Source organism: Mus musculus, chromosome 2 (assembly GCF_000001635.26).
Source record: "Mus musculus strain C57BL/6J chromosome 2, GRCm38.p6 C57BL/6J".
NCBI lineage: Eukaryota > Metazoa > Chordata > Mammalia > Rodentia > Muridae > Mus > Mus musculus.
Genome location: NC_000068.7, coordinates 88,182,132 through 88,201,374, shown reverse-complemented (window position 1 = coordinate 88,201,374; position 19,243 = coordinate 88,182,132). Strand labels below are relative to the sequence as shown.

Genomic DNA, 19,243 nt, shown 5'->3' with positions numbered 1-19,243 from the left:
TGTCTTATTATTATACAGCAACCCAAAATATTTGAAAGGACCACGTCTTGCACTTGCTGAAGTACTTTGCTCTCTGCTCCCTTAAGACAAAAAATTGTCAACCCACTACTTGCTCTGCTTCCAAGGTGTGGCGGGGCAATGGAGACGCAGAGCTGTCAAAGTGGCCAATTAATAGAAGGTATAACTTTAGGCTCAAATGATAAGAAGAGGACATGTCCCTTACTGCCTACATCCAAAGAGTCTGAAACTTGCTGGCTTAAAGACATAGGGTAGAACCCAGCACCACTGACCAGAAAAAGAAAAAGTTGATGAAATTATTCCTAATATTATGTTATACTCACAGACTGTTGCCTACCTTAATAACCATCACAGGGGCTTCTTCTGGCTGCTCTTTGGAGTAGATACAGACACTCATACTGAAATATTACATGGAGTTCAGGGACGCTTGCAGAGGACAGAGAGGGAAGATTGCAGGAGCCTGAAGACAGAGGCATACCAGAAAAACACCACCCACAGAACCAACTAAGTAGTACTCATAGGGGTTCACAGAGACTGATGCAACAATCATGGAACCTGCATGCATATATGCGAGGTCTTCTGCATAAATGCTGTTTAGCTTGGTGTTTTGGTGGGACTCATAACAATTGGCATAGTGGTGTGTCTTACTCTTTTGATTGCTTTTGGACTCTTTCTCTACTACTTGTTTGCCTAATCCAACTTTAATATAATGGTGTGTGTCTAGTGTTATTGCATCTTGTTATGTTGTATTTAGTTGATATCACTGAGAAGCCCGATTTTTCTTAAAGGGAAACTGAGAAGCACTGGAACTAGAGTAAGAGGAGATGGAGGAAGTCTGGCTGGAAGCAGTAGAGGGAGATGAGGCAGGATATACTGTAGGAGAGAATAATAATTAAAAATGAACACACACAAATAAAAAAACAAACATACAGACATATAACTGTATGTGTTTGTTATGCCTATGAACTATGGAGCCCAAAATATTTGTCCAGATTAGTGGTGTCAAGATTGGGTTCCTTTGAATTGAATTCTCAAAAATTAATAAAATAATAATAATAATCCTTAAAAATCACTATTTTCATGGGACATCCATCACTTTGAATGAGAAAAAATAAAAAGAGAGAATGTAAAATGAAGAAGTGAGCTAATTTCAAGTGAGGATAAACAAAATAAGTAGCAGACACTGGCTCAGAAACTCAAGGTATAGATGACACATATTTTTACACAATGCTTACAATTTTGAATAAAAAAACAAAGGAGAGAACTTAAGGCTGTGCTGTACAAACGTTTTGGGCTGTGTACTCAACAGTCCTAAATTATCATATATTTGTAGAGATGATTCTGTTTACAAATCATTGCCAGTTGTAAACAGAACTGCTCCAAACATAACCAAGAGTACCACAAATCTACTCAAATATATGTAAATAGAAGACAGTGTATACAATGGAGTACTACTCAGCTATTAAAAAGAATGAATTTGTGAAATTCCTAGGCAAATGGTTGGACCTTGAGGGCATCATCCTGAGTGAGGTAACACAATCACAAAAGAACTCAAATGATATGTACTCACTGATAAGTGGTTATTAGCCCAGAAACTTAGTATAGCGAGATATAAGATACAATCTGCAAAACACATGAAACTGATGAAGAACGAAGACCAAAGTGTGGACACTTTGCCCCTTCTTAGAATTGGAAACAATCACCCATGGAAGGAGTTACAGAGACAAAGTTTGGAGCTGAGAGAAAAGGATGGACCATCTAGAGACTGCCATATCCAGGGATCCATCCCATAATTAGCCTCCAAACGATGACACCATTGCATACACTAGCAAGCGTTTGTTGCAAGGACCGTGATATAGTTGTCTCTTGTGAGACTAGGCCGGGGCCTAGCAAACACAGAAGTGGATGCTCACAGTCAACTATTGGATGAATCACAGGGCCCCCAATGGAGGAGCTAGAGAAAGTATCCAAGGAGTTAATGAGATCTGCAACCCTGTAGGTGCAACATTATGAACTAACCAGTACCCTGGAGCTCTTGACTCTAGCTGCATATGTATCAAAAGATGGCCTAGTTGGCCATCACTGGAAAGAGAGGCCCATTGGACAGGCAAACTTTATATGCCCCAGTACAGGGGAATGCCAGGGCCAAAAAATGAGAATGGGTGGGTAGGCGAGTGGGGAGGGGGTAGGTTGTGGGGGACTTTTGGGATAGCATTGGAAATGTAATTGAGGAAAATACGTAATAAAAAATAGAAATTAAAAAAAAATGGTATGGGTGGGGGAGCGGGAACATGATCTGGTATTGGGAGAAGGAAAAGGACTCAGCCATGAGGACCAGCAGAAAGTAGAAACATGCAACCTCGGAATGTAGGAGGTTGGGGGTACCGTCTAGAATCTATCAGAGACCTGGGAGTTGAGAGGCTCTTGGGACAAAAGAAAGGGACCTTGGATGAAATGCCCTATACTGGGGCAGAGGGAAGTTGTAGAGCCCACCTCCACCAGGAGAAAGGGAATTATGTGAGAGAGAGTGTTGCCATCTCATAGTCAAAACTATGACCCATAATTGTTCCTTTCTGAAAGAACTCCAGGGATGAAAATGGAGAGATTCCTGAGGAAAAGAAGGTCTAGCGACAAGCCCAAATTGGGATCCAGCTCAATGGGAGGCCCCAAGACCTGACATTATTAAGGAGGATATTTGACACTCACAAAAAAGGGGCCTATCATGACTGACCTCTGAAAAACCCAACAAGCAGCTGAAAGAGTCAGTAGCAGATATTTGCATCCAACCAATGGACAGAAGCTGCCGAATATTGTTGAATTGGGGGAAAGCTGGAAGAACCTAAGAAGCAGAACAGTCTCAATTAACCTGGACACTCCAAAGATCTCTCAAATACTCGAACACCAACCAGACAGCATACACCAGATGATATGAGGCCCCCATCACACATACAGCAGAGGACTGAGGGGTCTGGGTTTAGACAGAGAAGATACACCTAATTCTCAAGTGACTAGTCTCCCAGGGAGGTTAGTGTTCTGGTAGGGTGGAGGTGGAGATGTGGCATCTTCCTGGAGAAAGGGGGTCGGGGAGGAGATATGGGATGTGGAACAGTCAGATGGTGGACCTGGGACCCAAGGGGGAATAAAATCTGGAGTTTTAAATTGAAAGAAAGAAAGAAAGAATAGAAAGATAGGTCAACTGCATAGAAATTAGCAGAAGTTAAGCTTTTCTTTAAATTTCAATGTATTTCAAATAATGTCTTCTGCCATGTTGTTGATTTTACATTTAGAATCATGCATACAAATTAGAAATACTAGTTACTTTATATTCAGCCATAAAATATTTATCACAGTCTAAGCGAGAAGTCTGTAGTCCAGCCAGTGGCAGAATCGGTTATGGTTCAATCCTACTATCTGGTTCAGAAAGCAGGGATTCCACTATATTTACAAAGTAGACAGGCTAAGTAGAAGTCCAAGTATGTTTTGTGAGGAAATCTCCCAATTTCTAAATGTTCTACACTTACGAATTAATCATTTCTCAAAAATTTCAGCTTCTAATAGCATCATTTTGAGGGTTGTAGTTTCAAGATCAAAGGAAGCAAGCCATGAGCATATTCATACATTCTATTGTGAAAAGATTAATGAATGGTTAATTTTAAAAAGAGGTACACATTCAAAAATCAGAGGTCACAGAAGGAGAGATTGGTGAGAAAAAAGTACATGGGTGTGTGAAGCTGAGCATCCACTCTAATTAAAATTATCATTCCAAGATTGGCAAGAAATGCAATGAGATAAACAAGTAAAAATGTGATGAACAGGGCCACTTTTGTGTCAGGGTTATTGGTAATTCCTGAGAAAATGAATTTGTCCACAGAGGAGCAATTTCCCCTATCCATTCTTCTTTGTATGTAGATCATAAAAGCTAATTTCAAAGTGGGCTAGATGCATTGTTAGTTACCTCTAGATAAAAGAAAAAAGAAAAGAAGATGAGAGAAAAAAAAGAAGAAAGGGAAAAAAGAAAACAATAGCAATTCATTTTCTGTGTTGGTTTTCCTCAAGAAATCTTGCCAGCCATATTACTCTGTAAGTAGACTTTTATGATATTGATCATAATGAAACATATCTGATAGTCAGAGAGTTCAGTTGTCATGTGTGAAAGCCACACACCATTGTGAAAATTTTAACTTCTTACAATTTTAACATTTTAAATCTGTCTTCTGTTTTGAAATAATACTTCTGATTTGATGGAATTTTAATTCATCTTCAACATTTGTGTACATAGATCAATCATAGAAATATTTGTCTATATAAGAGTAGACATTTCTTCATGTTTAAAACAATGCATTCACCTGAACAAAATATTAAATATAAGTATTCAGATTCTTCAAATTCTTGACTGTATTAAAGAATATTCATCATTTCAAATGCAATGGAAGTCTCTGGCACTGTTTGGCAAAAATGAAAATCATTTTATTCTGATGCTATGTGGTCTGTATCATTCAGTAACAACGGAAAGAAATCAGATTTTAACTAAGAATATATTTTAATTTCACATGTATATGTCTGCTCCAAAGAGTGTTCTAGAGATAAAGTATTAGACTATGATCACCCATGGGGCATATTAAAATAAAATGTTATAATGTATAAATCAACACACTTATCTTTGCCTTTTATAAAGTTTATAAGACAAAGATCTCTTTTAAATTTGAAAAGAGAATAAAGAAACATGAATCTTTCAGAGATACATATGTTTGTCTTTAATATGTGGTGGATTTGCATTCTTAAATCTGTACACATAAATGAAATATGGGGAGTGGGAAATAGGGAAAGATATACATTGAAGATAATTTTTGTTATTTTGCCTTTATAAGTATTATTTGTAGCTTACATGATATAAAAGTGAAGCTGTGTCATCATGTATTGTTACTTATAGGTGATACCTATTAAAAAAGAAACTGCCAACAGAGAACAATAAAACTTCAGTTAATATGCATATCCACTTATGGTCAAACAAACAAAGAGTTGCTTGTGAACCTAGATTAAGATAAATTAAGTAAATAGCTATCTGGATAATTCTAACAGTTTTATTCAAAGTCTTCTACTTTGGAGAACAAACTTTCATCTATTCATTACACTTCAGATTTTACTAATATAAATAATGAAAAATTGGTTCATCTGTATGGCTTTTATCTACTCATCCCAAATCAATATTATTACCTGTGCTTTTAATTGTTGAAACTCATTAACCTACCTTAGCTGAACAGTTAAATATGAGTGAACGCTAGCTGGTGTTTCTCATATCAGTGCAAATTTGATGTCTATATAACTGAAGCTTGTTCCCTAAGGCTTTTGTGTAATGAAAACATTTAATTTATTATTTTCTGGTTCTGTATTTTCCCCATTGAATAAATGAACATCTTAGGCAAAGCTTGAACTTCAGTTTTGATGACAACAAATTGATCTGTGTCGTGATGAAACAGAAAATTAATTTTATTTTCTAAAACATAATTGGTAAAAACATATGTACTAAAATATGTATTTCAAAGAGAAATTAGTTAAACCAAAATGTTTGCAAACTTAAACATTAAAATTGTCCTTCTAGTATTTATCTCATTTTTAACCACTACCATAAATTCTATATTGGATTATTACTAACTTTCAGTCATCAGGTTTTGAGACAAAATTAATATAGAATAATATGAACAGTTTTGAAAGTAAACACTCATTTAATTTTTAATCTTTAAATTATATCATTACTTTTCTGTATTTCTACACATTCATTACTTCAATATGAACCATATGTCTTTCATGTGTACCACACTTTATTACTTTGTCAGTCCTTACGAAGTTACAAAGTGTTTCTGATTCTTTGAAATTATTTGTTTATATTAAAAATGTACATGATACATATAATATATTAGTGTAGTTACATATATATATATGTAAATAATACATAGTATATACATTATATATTTATATATGTTAATGAAGTTAAATATATTTATTTGTGTCTAATATAACATCATTTATATATAACATCAGATACAATAAGTTTTATATTTATTGTTAGTCTTTCATATACTGTGGACTGTACAACTACTGGCTTCTTGGCCCTTTATGTTGGTAGACCTTCATTGTTTGAGTATCTGGACAATAGCCTATAACCCATACTTATAAGTCACATTTTATATGAATGTATATAGATATTCTAAACAATCTCTTCCTCTATAGAACACAGACTAATTCAAGGAGGGTAGTCAGTATAGAAGAAACAGTATGGATGAGAAATAAATAACACTAAATATTTCTAAAAACTGAAAAGAAAACTTATTCTATATTTACCTATATTTTCATATTATATATAATATATATTATATATATTTATTATGTATACAACACATGAGAAAATTCCATTTGAGTAGTTTTTCAGGAGATACTAGGACCTGGATGGATGTTACCCTGCTTTCTATTAAGATGCTGTGATAAATCACTTATTTCTGAATACACTTTATACTTATGACTCAGGACTTAGAAAATTCTAGCTGCATCTGACCCTATTTGCCACAACAATGACCCATAACCCTATAATGGTGGACTTTGTATTGGCATTGACCAACAGCTCAATGATTGAACTTAATCCTTTACCAGTAGGGAAAATCATGCCTGAAAGTGGAAACCTAACCAACCACTCATGGTTAGTGGGGTCATAAGTCTCACAGAAAAAAAAACTATTAATGTCAATTTCCAAATTAGTTATGCTATTTAGTACATTCTCAATTACTCTCATGTTAATAGATAAGTTTAGTTCTTATTTCTCATCTAAGAAGCTTCATTTGCACCAGAATAAAGACTGATAAATAAAAAAAGACAATATTTTCAACAGATGATGCTAGCACAACTGGCAGTTATCATGTAGAAGAATGCGAATTGATCCATTCTTATCTCCTTATACAAAGATCAAGTCTAAGTGTATCAAAGACCTCCCCATAAAACCAGAGACACTGAAATTTATAGAGGAGAATGTGGGAAAAGCCTCGAAGATATGGGCACAGGGGAAAAATTCCTGAACAAAACAGCAATGGCTTGTGCTGTAAGATAAGGAATCCACAAATGGGAACTCATAAAATTGCAAAGCTTCTCTAAGGCAAAAGATACTGTCAATAACACAAAAAGGCCACCAACATATTGGGAAAGAATTTTTACCAATCCTAAATCTGATAGGGGACTAATATCTAATATATATACAGAGCTCAAGAAGTTGGACTCTAGAAATTCAAATAACCCCATTAAAAAAATGGGGTAAAGAGTTAAAAAAAAAAAAAGAATTCTCAACTGAGGAATACCATTGGGCTGAGAAGCACTTGAAAAAATGTTAACCATCCTTGATCATCAGGGAAATGCAAATCAAAACAACCCTGAGATTCCATCTCACACCAGTCAGAATGGCTAAGATCAAAAATCCAGGTGACAGCAGATGCTGGCGAGGATGTGGAGAAAGAGGAACACTCCTCCATTGCTGGTGGGATTGCAAGTGTGTACAACCACTCTGGAAATCAGTCTGGTGGTTCCTCAGAAAATTGGACATAGTACTACTGGAAGATCCAGCAATACCTCTCCTGGGCATATACCCAGAAGATGTTCCAACTGGTAATAAGGACACATGCTCCACTATGTTCATAGCAGCTTTATTATTAATAGCCAGAAGCTGGAAAGAACCCAGATGCCCCTCAACAGAGGAATGGATACAGAAAATGTAATATATTTACACAATGGAGTACTACTCAGCTATTAAAAAGAATGAATTTATGAAATTCTTGAGCAAATGGATGGATCTGGAGGGCATCATCCTCAGTGAGGTAACACAATCACAAAAGAAGTCACTTGATATGCACTCACTGATAAGTGGATATTAGCCCAGAAACTTAGAATACCCAAGATACAATTTGCAAAACACAAGAAAATCAGGAAGAAGGAAGACCAACATATGGATACTTCATTCCTCCTTAGAATAAGGAACAAAATACCCATGGAAGGATTTGCAGAGACAAAGTTAGGAGCTAAGACTAAACGATGGACCATCCAGATGCTACCCCACTCGGGGATCCATTTCATAATCAGCCAACATACACAGACGCCATTGCATATGACAGTGAGATTTTGCTGGAAGGACCCTGACATAGCTGTCTCTTGTGAGGCTAGGCCAGTGCCTGGCAAATACAGAAGTGGATGCTCAAAGCCATCTATAGGACGGAACACAGCTCCCCCAATTGAGAAGCTACAGAAAGTACCCAAGAAGCTGAAGGGGTCTGCAACCCTATAAGTTGAACAACAATATGAACTAATCAGTACTCCCAGAGCCCGTGTCTCTAGCTGCATATGTAGCAGAAGGTAGCCTAGTCTGCCATCACTGGGAATAGAGGCCCCTTGGTCTTGCAAACTTTATATGCACCAGTACAAGGGAACGCCAGTGCCAAGAAGTGGGAGTAGGTGGATAGGAAAGCAGGGTTGAGGGAGAGTATAGGGGACTTTCAGGTAGCATTTGAAATGTAAATGAAGGAGGACATCATGCTGAGTGATGTAACACAATCACAAAAGAAGTCACTTGATATGCACTCACGGATACGTGGATATTAGCCCAGAAATTTAGAATACCAAAGATATAAGATACAATTTGCTAAACGCATGAAACTCAAGAAGAACCAAGACCAAAGTGTGGACTTTGCCCCTTCTTAGAATTGGGAACAAAACACCCATGGAAGGAGTTACAGAGACAAAGTTTGTACCTGAGACGAAAGGATGGACCATCTAGAGACTGCCATACCTGGGGATCCATCCCATAATCTGCCTCTAAATGCTGACACCATTGCATACACTAGCAACATTTTGCTGAAAGGACCCAGATATAGCTGTCTCTTGTGAGGCTATGTCGGGGCTTAGGAAACACAGAAGTGGATGCTCACAATCAGCTATTAGATGGATCACAGGGCCCCCAGTAGAGGAGCTAGAGAAAGTCCCAAGGAGCTAAAAGAGTCTACAACACTATAGGTGGAGCAACAATGTGAACTAACCAGTACCCCCTAGAGCTCGTGTCTCTAGCTGCATATGTATCAGAAGATGGTCTAGTCGGCCATCATTGGAAAGAGAGGCCTGTTGGTCATGCAAACTTTATATGCCTCAGTACAGGGGAATGCCAGGGCCAAGAAGTGGAAGTGGGTGGGTAGGGATGAAGTGGGGTGGCTATGGGGGACTTTTGGATAGCATTGGAAATGTAAATGAAGAAAATACCTAGTGTAAAAAAATTCATCAAGACAAAACTAGAGTGGGAATGATAAGAACTAGATATACACCTGTCTTAGTCAGGGTTTCTATTCCTGCAAAAACATCACGACCAAGAAGCAAGTTGGGGAGGAAAGGGTTTATTCGGCTTACACTTCCATACTGCTGTTCATCACCAAGGAAGTCAGGACTGGAACTCAAGCAGGTCAGAAAGCAGGAGCTGATGCAGAGGCCATGGAGGGATGTTCTTTACTGGCTTGCCTCACCTGGCTTGCTCAGCCTGCTTTCATATAGAACCAAGACTACCAGCCCTGAGATGGTCCCACCCACAAGGGGCCTTTCCCCCTTGATCACTAATTGAGAAAATGCCTTACATTTGGATCTCATGGAGGCGTTTCCTCAACTGAAGCTCCTTTCTCTGTGATAACTCCAGCTGTGTCAAGTTGACATAAAACTAGCCAGTAAAATTGACCCCTTGTCAACTTGACACACAAACACATCACTAGTAAGCCTCAACCCTTACAATCTTATTCATCCCCATTCTAAATAACTTTAAAAGTCCCACAGTCTTTATATATTCTTAAAATTTCAATCTCTTTAAAATATCCACCTCTATTAAAATTCAAAGTCTTTTTACATATTAAAAGTCCCTTAACTGTGGGCTCCACTAAAACAGTTTCTTCCTTCAAGAAGGAAAATATTAGGGCACAGTCACAAGCAAAAGCAAAAGTCAATCTCCAACCGTCCAATGTCTGGGATCCAACTCACGATCTTCTGGGCTCCTCCAAGGGCTTGGGTCACTTCTCCAGCCAGGCCCTTTGTAGCACACACGCCGTCCTCTAGGCTCCAGATGCCTGTACTCCACTGCTGCTGCTGCTCTTGGTGGTCCTCTCATGGTACTGGCATCTCCAAAACACTGCATGACCCTTCAGTCCTGGGCCTTCAATTGCAACTGAGGCTGCACCTTCACCAATGGCTTTCCATGGCCTCTCACAGTGCCGAGCCTCAGCTGCTTTGCGTGACCCCTTCATGCCTTCAAAACCAGTACCACCTGGGTGACCCTTACATATTACCAAGTCCTGCTGCAGCAAGAGTACAACCTTGGCCATCTCTGGAACACAGCCTCTTTTTGCTTTCAGAAAACACTTCCCAGAAGATGTCACCTCAATGAAGCTGGTCTCTTCTTAATCACTGCTAATTTCTTAGCTCCAGCTAACCAGCATCAATAGTCCCAGTAATGCAAAGTTTTTGCTTTAGTAGTTCTGGTATCTTGTTAATCACAGCTGATTCTTCAGCCCCAGCTAACCAGAACTACAGAATCTTCACAATCAAAACAGCAATGGCCCTGAAAAGGGTCTTTAATTTTCCCTCTGAAATTTCACAAACCAGACCTCCATCTTCTGCAGTGTTCTCAACATTATCTTCCAAGCTCCTACACAACATCTGATAGAGCTCTTAACAATGGATGGATCTTCAAGCCCAAAGTTCCAAAGTCCTTCCAAAGTCCTCCCCAAAACATGGTCAGGTTGTCACAGGGATACCCCACTCTGCTGTTACCAATTTGTCTTAGTCAGGGTTTCTATTCCTGCACAAACATCATGACCAAGAAGAAAGTTGGGGAGGAAAGGGTTTATTCGGCTTACGCTTCCATACTGCTGTTCATCACCAAGGAAGTCAGGACTGGAACTCAAGCATGTCAGGAAGCAGGAGCTGATGCAGAGGCCATGGAGAGATGTTCTTTACTGGCTTGCCTCACCTGGCTTGCTCAGCCTGCTTTCTTATAGAACCAAGACTACCAGCCCTGAGATGGTCCCACCCACAAGGGGCCTTTCCCCCTTGATCACTAATTGAGAAAATGCCTTACAGTTGGATCTCATGGAGGCATTTCCTCAACTGAAGCTCCTTTCTCTGTGATAACTCCAGCTGTGTCAAGTTGACACAAAACTAGCCAGTACAACACCTGAGAAGTAATTTGGACATACTGAAATAATGTCTTCAGGTTTACATTAATTTGATGCTGTGTCTTAATAGGAATGGATACAGAAAATGTGGTACATTTACACAATGAAGTACTACTCAGCTATTAAAAAGAATGAATTTATGAAATTCCTAGGCAAATGGATGGACCTGGAGGGCATCATCCCGCGTGAGGTAACCCAATCACAAAGGAACTCACACAATATGTACTCACTGATAAGTGGATATCAGCCCAGAAATTTAGAATACCCAACTTATAAGATACAATTTGCTAAACGCATGAAACTCAAGAAGAACCAAGACCAAAGTGTGGACACTTTGCCCCTTCTTAGAATTGGGAACAAAACACCCATGGAAGAAGTCACAGAGACAAAGTTTGGAGCTGAGACGAAAGGATGGACCATCTAGAGACTGCCAAATCCGGGGATCCATCCCATAATCAGATTCCAAACGCTGACACCATTGCATACACTAGCAAGATTTTGCTGAAAGAATCCAGATATGGCTGTCTCTTGTGAGACTATGCCGGGGCCTGGCAAACACAGAAGTGGATCCTCACAGTCAGCTATTGGATGGATCACAGGGCCCCCAATGTAGGAGCTAGAGAAAGTACCCAAGGAGCTGAAGGGATCTGCAATCCTATAGGTGGAACAACAATATGAACTAACCAATACCACTCCCCCGCCACCCCCCAGAGCTCATGTCTCTAGCTGCATATGAATCAGAAGATGGCCTAGTTGGCCATCAGTGGAGAGGCCCATTGGTCATGCAAACTTTATATGCCTCAGTACAGGGGAACACCAGGGCCAAGAAGTGGGAGTGGGTGGATATGGGAGTTGGTGGGGAAGCAGATGGGGGACTTTTGGGATAGCATTGGAAATGTAAATGAAATAAATACCCAATTAAAAAAAGAGAAAAAAAATTAAAAAGATAAAAAGTTAAAGAAAAAAAGTTGAAAAAAAGATAAATCCATAAATACTAAAGAAAAAGAAATACATAGAAGAACTGACTGGTGATGCTGCTCTGGCCAAGAAGATACAACTACAATATTACCTTAATATCTCAGGCTCAAGTAACATAGCCTATAGGGGGAAGACAGATCTATATAATAAGGATATCTACTGAACAATTTTATTTTTTAGATAAGACAGGATAGATATCCCCATGAAATTTCAACAATGTGGTAGCTTAAATATCTTGAATAATAATGACACCAATTGGCATACCACAGTGAATAGGTAAAATCCCTAGAGATAAGCCCCTGCATATTTCTCCAGTCTCAACTGATCATCCTTAAGATATTTCTATAATCTTTATTAAATTGATGCTTCAGATTGCATTTATTTATGTATTTGCAAATATACATATTAAAATTAGTAAATAGCCATATATTAATCAATAAATTAGTGAATAGTTTAAAAATACTAAGATAACATGAACTTGAAAGGGAACAGAGGGAGGGGGTCATAGGCAACGATACAATCATTGTTCAATTAAACCAAAAAATACTAAATATGAAAAGAAAATCTAGAGAAAGCAAAATAAGATAAAAAAATTATTCAATGTGGTTTTAAACAAAAACTTTATCAATACAAATGAATAATAACGCTAAGCAATATGCTTAATACCCATATCAATTAAGAAGGTCAGAGGTAAATTCAAATTCAGATATTATAGCATTCCTGGACAAAAAAAATCTGTCAAAATTTAAAATCAACAAAGTGATAGCAACTGTTAATAAAATGTTTTATAATCTCAGTTATTTTAATTTATTCTTATTTTGTGCCTACTATTAAACACAGATTCTCCATATCAGCATGAGAAGTGGCCTTTGACGTTCTGCAAAGAATTGTGTTGAAATTTGATGGGTATTACATTGAATCCATAGATTGGTCTTCTGTATTATTTAAAAAATTGTCAGTGTGCTCAGACTGAGAGATTCACTTTTCATTAAGTTTCTGATGTGATAGATTGATCATGTTCTAATAAAGGTCAAATATCCAAGAATATAGGCAGCAAAAACTCTATTTTGTTTTTTTAGGGGGAATAAATTAATTTGTAGTGAAGGAAAAATGGATTTGAGAGAATTAGGTTGCGTATATACACACACATCACAGCACATCATATCACATCACATCACACCACACCACACCACACCACACCACACCGCACCACAACACACCACACCACACCACACCACAACACACCACATCACAAGAATAAATTAACAAGAATCAGCAAACATTGCTCCTTGATCTTTCAATAGCAATAGTCTTAATTCTCAAATTAAAAGAGTAATTGAATGGATGTGAAAACAGGACCTGTCTTTCTGCTACACCCAAGCAACATCCATTAACACCAAGGATAGGGTTAGAACAAAATTATTAAAAGCAATAGACCAAATGAAAAAGCTGATGTAGTTAATTTTAATATTTGACAAAATTGATTTCAAACTAAATCTCATATGAAGAGACATGGAAAAACACCACATACTCATTGAAGGAAAATCCATCATGATGGAATTACAATTTGTAACATCTTAACTGAAAACAAAGAAACAAAGACACACAGTTTATTTAAAAACAAAACAAAACAAAAATCAAGATGATACTACAGCTTAAGCCACATGCTAACACTTGCACACTGTAGAGGCAGACTTTCATTTTTCCCTTTAAATAAAAATGAAGAGTTTCTGCTCCCTGTATATTATTATATATTTGACCTTCATTGGAACATGATCAATCTACCAGACACTGAAAACTTAATGAAAGGTGAATAATTTCTCTCCAAGAACATAGACATTTTAAGTTCTTATCTTTTCCTTTATTGGATAATTTCTTTACTTAAGTTTCAAATACTATCACCTTTCCCCATTTCTCCTCCAGAAACCCCCTACCCGCCTGACTCCCCTGCTTCTATGAGGATGCTCCCCCACCCACCAATTTCTGCCTCCCAATAGAAGACTAAGACAAATGAAATATTTTAAAAAGATTCATTCACATTAGTAGTGCAATGCAAACCCATCTAACAAAACTAGTCTCAAAAATGAAGAAATACATGTCGTACTTTTAGACAAAATTTTGTCAATTTGGATTAATGACTAAAATAAAATTGAAGAAAAGGATGAAAGAGGTTTATGTGTAACTATCAAGAAGAGTTTTAGTAATGAGAATTTCAAAACTGTAAACAATATATTTTATTGGAATTAACTCACAAAATTTTAAACAACAATAAAGACTATTATTGTATCTCATTGATTAAGCCAGCAAAGTAAGTACATATGTTGTTTACTAATGACTAAAAATGAGTAAAAGTTAGTGATCAATGTTATATTTTAAAAATACAAATTTTTGTCTATAATTGGAAAATCCAATCCAAATGGCATAATCTGCAACTCAATATCAGATTAAAAACATAACCATGTATTTAATAAAACTAATCTGTGATTGATAGTATATATAAAGAGAAGCTAGTATCAAATAGAGTCTGTTAATACTTAGAAAACTGAAAGCAAGAAAATGATCTTCCCCAGGGAAGAGCACATGAACAATTTATTGGCATGTACCAAACTATTAATGTTTTTGAAAACATACATAAAAGTACATTATACAATCTGAAATATTATGTTCAGGAATATATACATATGTACATGTAGGTAGGTAATGACAATGGCCATGAACTTGAAGGAAATTACAGAGACTTACATGAGAGTGTCTAGAGGTCAGAATGTGAAGAGAATAATGGAGCTATAATCTCAAAAGTAAAACAAAACAAAGTGAAATTACTATATATTGGTGATAGTAAACATTTTGACATATGATTCCTTATAGTCAGAATTTTCATAAAACAAATTTTTACCATTAATTTACACACTATATAATATCATATATCTGTTTTATAGAGCATTCCAAGTAAAAAGTAAAGGTTAGTTGTGAGGACTTGAATGTTGGTGCAATAAAAGAGCTAAAAGTCAGCTCTAGAGGCAGGATTGCTATAGAGCTATAAGGAAATATTATTTTCTTTTTCATTATTATTTATATAACTCTAATTGAAGGGATTTGAAATGTTAACTTTTCTTTACTGTTCAATGAGCTTGAATCAGAGTACAGAACATTTGTATGAAACTATAAAAAAAATCCAATCCAAATGGCATAATTTGCAACTCAATATCATATTAAAAATATAACCATGTATTTAATAAAACTAATGTGTGATTGATAGTATAAATAAAAAGGGTTTTTTAGAATATGAATAAATACACATTAAACTGAAAATGCATTCTAGTTGTATTATATTGTCTGAGAGTGCAATTTTGAGCTGATGAGCCTCTTGACTGTCTCTTTTACATCTTTGTTCCTTAGGCTGTAGATGAGGGGGTTCAGCATGGGTATAAGGACTGTATAGAGTACAGTTGCTACTTTGACCAGCAGCTTTGAGCTCTTTGCATTGGGTATACAGTAGAGAAGGAGAATAATCCCATGGAAGATGCTGATGGCAGTCAGGTGTGAAGTACAGGTGGAGAAGGCTTTTCTGAGTCCATCTTTAGAAGGCATCTTGATGATTGTGACAACGATGAAGACATAGGAGGCCATAGTGATAAGAAGGCTACTACCCTCACTTAATATGGAAATGACTAAGCATACCATCTGGCTGAAGGAGGGGTCAGAACAGGATACAGAGACAATGGCTGAATATTCACAGCCAAAGTGATCAATGATGCCAGGTTCACAATAAGAGAGCTCTACAAGAGTGTATGTGATTATCACAGCACACAGACCTCCCCACATATAACTTCCAGCTACTAGGAGAGCACACAATTGATGAGACATAGCAACAGTATAGAGCAGGGGGTTGCAAACAGCCACAAACCTGTCATAGGCCATCACTGCTAACATGAACATCTCTGTAATCACACATGCACAGCCAAAGAAAAACTGTGTCATGCAACCATTTAAAGAAATAGTTCTATGTTCCACAATCAAGATCTCTAACAATTTTGGTGTAAATACACTAGAATAACATATATCCAAAAATGAAAGATGGCTCAGAAAAAAGTACATGGGTGTGTGAAGCTTAGGGTTGATCCTTCTGACCAAAATTATGCCTACATTTCCTACCAGAGTGACTGTGTAAATGGTCATTATCATAAGGAAGAGGGGTGGCTGTAGGTGTGGATATTCTGAGAAACCCACCAGAATAAATGTGGTTACAGAACTCTGGTTTATCATTTCATGGGTTACCAGTTACACAAAAATGAAGAACAGGAAAAAAGTAGGAATTTAGTAAGTAGGACTCGGCAGGGTTGAATAGTATGTGTGTAGATAAAGCTTGAAATAAACAACAAAGGCAGATGATGGTCGAGTATTCATAAATGTTCTTCTTCAGTTTAGATTCTTTACCTCAAATTCTCTATGACTCTGCAAGCTATATATGTTCTTTAATTCTATATTTTTCTCATCTGGAATAGAAATGATTAACTATATGAATTGCATATAAATTCCACATGATTTCTTTTCTGAGTTTTGAAATGCTTAATAATAGACAATAATTGCCAAGGGCTCAATTAGACAATCAATGAAATCAGTACTGTCATGTTCTCACATTTGAGAAGTCACCAGGAAAGCTAAGTGTATGCAAGAAAAAGGAAATAATAAAAACTAGTCATAAAATGTCTGAAATAAAAAATAAATCCATGATTCTTCATAATAAAGTTGTTTTGTTTTAGTTGTTTTTTATTTACTGATTCAATCTATTCTAGTGTTGTGAATGCTGGACACGAATGTAACATTGTAGCTCTACATTTAATTTTTTACTTAAAAAAAATAATAATTGAGACAGAGTCTTAGTTGAGTGCCCAAGTGGGCTGGCCTTGATCTTGTTTCAAACCAAATGACTATTAATGATTTTTATAATATTTACTTGATTTTAGTTAAAAATATTTCCACCATATTTTTTAACATGAAGCTCCTCTGCTACCAAATATAATGCCTTTACTTTGCCTTTGAAAATAATAATTACACTGATCATCAAAATTAATTTCAAATTCAATTCAGTAACTTAGAGGACCTTTTGTAGTAGTGATAGCAGTAGGGTTAGTAGTAGTAGTAGTAGTTGTTGTAGTAAGAGGAAGAGCAATAGTTTTATTTGCTTACTCAAACTAATTAAATATATATCTCATATTTGTTCACCCTCTATACAGTACTATTTTCATTCTTTGAGTTTTTTGTATACACATATGTGTTAATCAAATTCCCGTCTTTCTTCTCAAATTTTTCACATATAACCCCATCATTTTACACTTCTAACTTCAAGAGTTTTTTTTTTTTAAGTATTAAAATATTATCTGTCCTGTGCTGAAGTTAATACTAAAATCTGTATCTACTAACTTAGGAAAAACTTACTGTAGCCAACAAAATTATGAATTAGAGTACCTGCTATGGATTTGTGACTTCGCAAAAAAAGTTTAAATCAGAAAGTATACTAGTTTGAACTTATTTATTTCATAGGTCTGCAAAAAAAATCTCTTCATGCATTGTTCATTATTTCATTCTAAGACATTTTTAAAAATTTTGAGACTACCAGTTTATTGATAAATTGTAAATCCAGATTTATTCTGTCTTCTCTTAATACATAATCTGCATATTACAATTTACATATTTTGTTGAATTTTTAACAAATTCTTGCCCTAATACATGACTGCCCAAATACACAGAATCCTTGACTAAAATTCCAGTTTCCATATTTTTTTCTAAATATTTGTGATCATCCTATCTTTCTACATAACATTAAGATTTGAACAATATGTTCAGTTTTTTTTTATTATCATCTCAATGTAGAATCCTAAGATACATATACATACCCTCTTCTTGGTTAAAATATGTATGCAATGAGCATAGTTCTGCATATTCAGAACCCCAAAACTCAGTAGTCTTAAGCAAGAGAATAATGAAAAATGAGTGTAGAATGGTCTGAGTAACATTGTAACACTTTGCCTCAAAACAATTATGGGAAAATCTACATAAGCATAATAATTAAAATATATGGGTAATGAAAAAAGGTTTTGAGTATAATAAAAGTATTCTTTGTAACTAATTAAATTCCTCAATTTCATTTTGGATTGAGTGTTTATAACCTTCAAAATAGAAATAAAAATAAAGGGATGTCAAAGATGTATGTATTGTAACTCTCTTAATTTCGTAAGTAAGATTCAATTTTGTACTCTGATTCCCTATGATTCTTACCAGGACTCTGGGTTAAGTCCTCTGAAGCTCCCCCAGGGTTTTCATTCACTATCAGAGAGAACTGTGCTGATCTTTCCAGTATCTTCATTCATGGGTATTGTGGCGTATACCAGGATAATTTAAAACTACCCAGAAATGTGGACAAATGCCCCTCCATCACCCTCACATTTCTAGCCTTCATTTAAAATAAAAATCCTTGTTATTTGTCAAATTATAATCAAACTTTTACTTAGATTTTTATATAAGAACTGATAAAATTTTGACCATTTATTACAAAATTTATGAAATTAAATATTCTAAATGGATTTCTAGAAGACATATAGTTCATGATCAAGATATTAATGCCGTATCATGATTCTATTCTTATAGTTAATTTCTTAATATTTTTTCAATTGTGATTTTCAATAAGACTTCCCAAGGAAGATGTTGCTTTAGTAAGAATATTGCTATTTTCCACTACTTTCTTTTCCTTGTGTCTTCAGTTCTTAATATCTAAGTTGCATTGCATATTTAACTCTGCGATGTGTATATTCACATGTATGTTGACCTAAATTAATCACATTTCATATTGACACAATTTATATTTAGCATTCAATTTTAAAGTCTTTATATTAGTAATAGCAAAAAAGAAATGGCTCAAACAAAAAAACAGTGTTGCTAGGAATTAAGTATATAGAATTTAGCACCTTAATGTATGCTAAGTATTCAAATGAGGAAGTACCACTTTCTCAACT

General features: G+C 35.9%; 1 protein-coding gene and 1 pseudogene across 1 annotated transcript; both read right to left on the bottom strand.

Moving 5' to 3' along the window:
* On the bottom strand, positions 3,606-3,911 carry Olfr1169-ps1 (olfactory receptor 1169, pseudogene 1; annotated as a pseudogene).
* Positions 15,558-16,496, bottom strand: Olfr1168 (olfactory receptor 1168). The gene has a single exon (NM_146531.2). It carries the CDS (start codon positions 16,494-16,496, stop codon positions 15,558-15,560), a length of 939 nt encoding a protein of 312 aa, NP_666742.2.
* Between the last annotated feature and the right edge of the window lie 2,747 nt (positions 16,497-19,243).

Bases quoted from the DNA above. Each gene is read 5' to 3' on its own strand.
- Olfr1168 (NM_146531.2), bottom strand. From the start codon at position 16,496: ATGATAAACCAGAGTTCTGTAACCACATTTATTCTGGTGGGTTTCTCA.